This window comes from Primulina huaijiensis, chromosome 6 (assembly GCF_012295235.1).
Source record: "Primulina huaijiensis isolate GDHJ02 chromosome 6, ASM1229523v2, whole genome shotgun sequence".
Classification (NCBI taxonomy): domain Eukaryota; kingdom Viridiplantae; phylum Streptophyta; class Magnoliopsida; order Lamiales; family Gesneriaceae; genus Primulina; species Primulina huaijiensis.
Genome location: NC_133311.1, coordinates 454,179 through 461,258, shown reverse-complemented (window position 1 = coordinate 461,258; position 7,080 = coordinate 454,179). Strand labels below are relative to the sequence as shown.

The 7,080-nt window shown below is 34.3% G+C and overlaps 1 protein-coding gene across 1 annotated transcript; it reads left to right on the top strand.

Annotated features, from left to right (window-relative positions):
* The first annotated feature begins 3,081 nt into the window (after positions 1-3,081).
* LOC140978765 (heat stress transcription factor A-7a-like) lies at positions 3,082-5,598 on the top strand. Its single transcript, XM_073443989.1, has 2 exons — positions 3,082-3,442; positions 4,602-5,598. The coding sequence occupies exons 1-2, from the start codon at positions 3,122-3,124 to the stop codon at positions 5,298-5,300; spliced, it is 1,020 nt and encodes a 339-aa protein (XP_073300090.1). The 5' UTR covers positions 3,082-3,121; the 3' UTR covers positions 5,301-5,598.
* Positions 5,599-7,080: the final 1,482 nt, after the last annotated feature.

Sequence of the window (7,080 nt, the reverse complement as noted above, 5' to 3'; positions counted from 1 at the left end):
CTTTTCCCACTCACCAACCAAATTCGGGAAAATGAGGANTTAAATTATTTTAATTACATGTATTGAATATGATAGGTATGTTTACAAGGTTAAAATATGGTTTTCTACTAGAATGCATAAAACTATGTTTGAAATGTTATTCGAGACGCGATCGAGGAACAGAGAACGGGGACCATAGAGAGAAAATATTTTTATTAAATGACTATTTTTAATTATTTAATATATGATATATTTTAAATGGTATTTTCGAAAATGACAAAATTTTGAAGTGTTTTTACGCGCGAGACGTATGTTAAATCGGTAATCGATTCTTGACAAAAATACAAACTTTTTGGAAGCTTGACTATTATTTTCAAAACATTTCCTAAACAAAATAATATTTCTACTATCTAATGGGTCTATTATATTAGGTTATTGAGTCTAACTTGTTACCAAAGTATATCAAACAAGGACTCCTAAAACCCTATCCTACACATCATATTCACGCCTACAAGCTTCAAAAACACTATGACTCTCTCCCTACCACACACGGCCACACATAGCACGTTTTCAAGGTTTCCCCATCGATTTTGAAGCACCAAAAATGTAGCAATTCCCCCGTTTCTCTCTGCCAAGCCGTCAAAGGTGTGGTCTATCCATCTCTCACTCTTTTTGAGGGCAGACCAATGGTCCCTCGTGTCAAGGATTGTATTTCGTGTATAAAATATGTAAAGGAACGCCTTAATATTCTTTCAATCATCGTTCATATCATATTATATGTTTTGATACATGTTTGTATGAAAAAAATGATGCACTATCTTATATTTTTGTTTTTATGGCAAAATATGAACAAAACTAGAGTTTTTGTCTTTTTAAATTCATGTTTATGTTGCATAAAGGGGCTATCATGCTAGGGCAATAAGAAGGGATGAATTTCAGCGGGATTAGGGTCTCTTAGGTGCATGTTTAAAGGCTGAAAATGAGAAGACTAAAGGTTGAACGAAAATTGGGGTTTGAAGAAGACTAGGGCTTCGCGTACAAGTTGTGTAAGATCTAATCCATGGCATTAGGCAGTTCATATTGCATGTGAACACGAAATTCCAAAAATAGTCCATTTTTCGTTTGAGCATTCATTTAGTGTAAGGATCACAACTTGTACACGTTCACACCGACATTGTTGCCCCAGCAACAACAGATGTCGATTGGTCTCTGATCTCCATATGAGCAATAGTGTGTTCACTAGACTCACATACCATTTCTCATACAGTCGAAATGCATAATCAGGCTAGGGCTAGTTGACTTGATTCATACGATGACTTCGTGTGATACGATCAAAGAAATACCGCACACAACGGTTGAATGTCAGCTGAACTAACGCTGATATAGGAACTTGTCGAGCACTCTTCAGAACAGAATTAAGACGCTCATACATGTTGGTCGTCATAGTTCCATGTCGCCATCCACCATCATGAGCAAGAGTCCCACTTGTGTTTATCAATTTCAGAGAGATAAACAAAAGATCTAGAGTCTAGACTTTTAACTTCATCCATGATAGCATCAAACTTTTGTATTTGATGTTGTGTGCATGCTTTCCAACATAGATCCTTTAGATGTATATTTTTTAAATGTGCATTGAAATCAGAACATACGTTCTCAGACGAAAACGATGTGCGCAATGTGGATGTCTAAAATCAGGTATCTCTTCAACAACATTAATGATTTCACAATGTCTATCAGAGATAAGACAGACACTTGTGGATCCTCAAACTTTATGCTTGCGTAAAAGTTTCAAAACCATTTCCAGGAGTCGTATGTTTCCTCATCGACAATTTCAAATGCTAGGGGGTAAGATTTGGTTGTTTACATCTAAACCACAACTAAAAGCATCTTGTGGTTATACTTCGTGTACAAATAGGTACTATCAATGCTAATTATTTTGCGACGATGTAGGAACTCATTTGTACATGGTCGGAAGGCACAAAACATGTAGTTTAAAACATTGAATGTGGAAAAATATGTCTTCAAATAGTTCAACTCTATAATAGTACCTGTATTATACATCACCAATGCAGCCATGTATCTTGGCAAAATTTACATTGAACTCTCTCATGTGCCATATACATTTTTCACCGCTTGCTTTAAGCTATACCATATCTTATTATATGAGATTTGATAATTATATCGATCTTTAATAAGTTGGATGACATATTTAATCTTACATGAAGGATCACACCGAACAATACCAATAAGTTTTTTTGCAATCATATTTTTGTCCAATTTATGGTGGTCTCACCCCACCTGACTAAACATACATGTATGTGGACCATCATATTTTGTGCTCTTGAAATATCCTATTTTTTATTTTAACAATGCACGAAGGCCACATCTACATTTGATATTTGAATATCTATTCTTACAATGAACTTAAAACTATAAGAATTTGTCATGCAAAACTTCAATAACAAACCTCCAATAGCAGAACAAATCCTGAGATGTGCATCAATTTACAGTGCAAAAAAATATAAATATTAGTTTAAATTTAAGGTTAAATTACTTTTAAATCCTCAAATTCAAACTTGGGTTTGACATTAGTGCCTGTCAATTAAAAAGAAAATAATTATGCATTCTTTGATCTATAAAAAAAATCTTTATGTAGTCTTTAAACCTTTATATATGTCATATCCGATGTGAAAAATTGATACAAATAACTGAATATCTATATCTATTATAATCATAAACATAATATTTTCAATTAAAAAGACTGCATGTGAAACCAAGAGATACAAAAAAGAGTGGGTCTCATGTGAGACCGTCTCACGGGTCTTAATCTGTGAGACGGGTCAATCCTACACATATTCACAATAAAAAGTAATACTTTTTCATGGATGACCCAAATAAGATATCTGTCTCACAAATACGACCCGTGAGACCGTCTCACACAAATTTTTGCCTACAAAAAAATATTCTTATAGATCCGAGAATACAAAATTAATTTCTCTTTCAGATTGACTCAAACCCAAATTTGAGTTTGAGAAATTAAAGATAATTTAAACTTGATTTAAACCCATACTTTATTATTTTAATATATNCCCACAAATCCCAATTTCTCAAAGGTCTTCAGAAACAATTAATCCCTTCATATATGCATGATTCAGGCGATATACTAGATGTGATGGAACCGACGAGCTTTTCAGGCAAAGAAGAGTATCCGCCATGGCAGCAGGCAAACAGTGATCGGGGGCAGCCTCGGGCGATAGAAGGGTTGCATGAGCTGGGTCCGCCGCCGTTCCTGACGAAGACATATGATATGGTGGATGATCAGAAGACGAATCACATAGTTTCGTGGAGCAGAGGAGGTCAAAGCTTCGTTGTTTGGGATCCTCACTCGTTTTGTACAAGTGTTCTGCCCAATTACTTTAAGCACAACAATTTCTCCAGCTTTGTTAGACAGCTTAATACATATGTAAGTTCCTCTTTTTATTCATTTTTTTTTAATAAACAGATGGAGATTATTTCACTGGAATTCATTTTGAGTAGTTTATTACCATCAATGTTCTTCAGGAAAAAATTATTAATATTTTATTTTCAACTAGGAAAGTTGTAAGATGATGATTTTTTAATTTACATCTTCTCCTTTTTACAATCAAGTTACTGAATTTTGCTGCTTACAGTGGTCTCTGTATTTTCTCATTTTGATTTTCTTTCGTTTCTCTTAATTAATTGACATGTATATTTAAGAAATAACCAAGTGGCAGATTGTGGATTTGGTGTGAGCTACGTGTCCATCTCGACCATATGGGGCCCAAAGCGCAGAATATTACCAACTTGCACGTCTCAAAGTCTAGAACTTTCATACAGAACAAGATATTATTGCAAGTTGCCAACTTGGTGTAAAAAATATATGTATATATAAAACCGTATTAATATAATATTTAGCTTGCAAGAAAAAGACAGTCATTGCCACGTCTAGGTTCAATGTTTTCTGTACACGGAAAGGACACGCTTATGACATATGTATCGTGTCTTTGTAAGGCATGCACGTACACACTTGTATGTATATGTAAGTATGTCTCTGTCCACGTGAATGTACATGTATACATAGTATGTGTATGTATGTTTTATGTAATTATTAAGAGAGTGGGCTGATGTTTCAATATGTATCTCTCTTAGTAATAATATTTGAGAAAAATAAATCAAAATCTTTAAACGTGAGCAATTGGGTTTCGAAGGTCTCAGTTCCTTCCTTGAATGATGTTGAGTTTCTTACTATGCATTGAATCACTCTGGATAAACTGTGAAGGTATAAGAATTTGCAAATGCCATCGATAGTTAATTTGGTGTCTATTTGAATATTCGTGAGATCATGCCATCGAAACAATGTTATTTGACGTTGATACAACTGAATTTTCAACTGTTAATTCTTTACATTCACTTTGTTCCTGTTCCTAAAGGTTCTGAATATGCAAAGATTCTTGATGAAGATTCACATGACAAATTCTACAAGATTATGAAGCCATTCATTCTTCAGTGAAAAAACACACCAACAATCAATTCTTGAAGGTATTATTTGGATGAATTCCTCAAATATTGCTAAAAAAAATCTGGAATCTTGATCCCTGCAGGGCTTTAGAAAGATCGATCCGGACAAATGGGAATTCGCGAACGAAGCATTTCTTGGAACCCAAAAGCATCTTCTGAAAAACATAAGGAGAAGAAAAGCACCCTCTCAATCTCTTCCCCCACAGCAAGATCAAGCTGAACCATGTGTAGAAGTCGGAAGTTTCGGAGTAGATGTGGAAATTGATCGATTGAGATGTGATAAGCGTGCGTTAATGATGGAACTTGTGAAGCTTAGGCAGCAGCTACAGAACACTAGATCTTACCTTCAGAACATTGAGTTAAAGCTACAAGGAACGGAGAGGAAGCAGCAGCAAATGATGAGTTTCTTGGCAATAGCAATGCAGAATCCTGAATTTATTCATCAATTAGTCCAGCTTAAGGAGAAGAGAAAAGAACTTGAAGAAGCTGTTTCTAAGAAGAGGCATAGATCGATTGAACATGGTGAATCAAGCCGAACAAACAAAGGGAAGAATCCCATCAAGCCGGAACCATTAGAATTTGGTGATCAGTCTGTTCCATACTACCAGGTGTCTGAACTGGAGGCACTTGCTTTGGAGATGCAGGGATTCGGTAAGGCAAAATGGGAACAGGAAGATGGAGACGAAGAAGAACGGGAACTTACCCAATTAGGGAGTTATGATAAAGAACTGGACGATGGTTTTTGGGAAGAGTTACTGAATGAAAGATTAGATCAATACTGAATGAAAGATTAGATCAAGAACTTCTTGGCGGATCGGTTGGGGTTCTTGGGTTGGAGCCCCAAATGATGCTGTGGGTAAATCTTTTTAGCACTGATTCTTCAAATGTAGTTTGCCACGTTGCTTGGGCTCCATTTTCTTCTGGAGTCGAATAGGAAGGAGTAGTCTATATTTGTTCGTTAGACTGTGTTAAAAGAGTATTGAGATATGTAGATTTCTAACAATTTTCTGCATATCTTTGTGACATAACATTATGTGTAATTTTTGATGTATTCGAATGTCTTTTCAACATAAGATTTGATCTGATTTTGTATTTATAATTATTTGGGATAAACAAAAATTAATTTAGTCGAACTTAATATTAAAAAAAAAATAGATAGAAGTCCATTTATAATCTGTAGCTTTTGAATGTTATAAGAATATTTAATTTTTATTTCAGTATAAATATTAATTTGAGAATATCAAATTATGATGTGATTTCATGCTTTAAATTTGAAATATTTTTCTGTCTCTGATGTTTAGTGACCATTAAATATGAGATAATTAAGAAATTAATTAATATTTAACTGAAAGGGGAATGACCAATGAGGTAACCGAAAAGTTTTTAAAGGGAAATTAATTGTCTATATATTGATAATTTTCTAAATAGTTTTCCTTCAGTCATGATTAGAATGTTAAAAATTTAAGGGTGTCAAAATCAGATACGATCCACCAACCCGACACAATTCAACCCCAAAAAATCAAGTTTGGGTTTGGGGTTTTCGGGTTCGAGTCAGATCGAGTTGACCCGAAAAACTTGATCGGGTTGGGTCAGGTTCGGGGTTGACCCGAAAATTTTAATTTTTTTTAAAAAAATATATATAATTAATAAATATTGCCTATATTTTTATATATCGTATGTCTGAAAAAAAATTTATTGTATATTTATATCATAAATTTTCATAATTTAATATTTATTTTGAACATTTTTTATTTTCTAAACAATTGTTTATTTGATTTAATAAATATATTTTATTTTTCTACAATTAGACTTTCAAATTTAAATCATATATATGAGAGAGATATTGTTATTATGTGTTTAAATTAAATTATTATTATTTTTTTGAATTTTATTTAATTTTCTTTTTAAAAAAATCGAAATCGGGTTGATCGAGTTGATTCGGATTCGGGTTCGGTTTGAGTGTTTTCGGGTTGGCTCTGGTTCGGGTTCGGTACGGGTTGAACAATTTTTGAATAGTACTATTGTTCAACCCGACCCACCCACCCGAATCGACACCCTTAGTTAAAATCTCGTGATGACAATGCTTTAAATGACGGTCGAGACGGTCATCTAGGCGGTACTTAGACGGTAGGTGGCCTTGACCGCACCGCCTACGCATGAGACGGGTGTTTTAGGCGACCCAAACTATACGATGTTGCCTCGAGGTAGTGAGTAGGTGAGACGGGTCGAGGCGGTGAACAGGGGGCAAGGCGGCGAGAAGGCGGACAACCAAGATTTTTAAGTTGTAGTCAATAAATTTTAAAAACTTAGTCAGATTCAATTAATTTTAAATTTCAAAACCATAGCACACCCCATTTTTTTTTTTTACTTTTGTTTTTCACTCTCATGTCTCAATCATTAAGCCCACAACACACTAAATGAATATGTAGATTCAAAAGATTAGTTATGTTTAGCCCGCCACCGTCTCCAGCCATCTACAACCTTGCCTGATGGTAAGATAATACACAAAAACAAACAATATTGTTAAGATAAAGAAAATTAATATTAATATAAAAATACCTC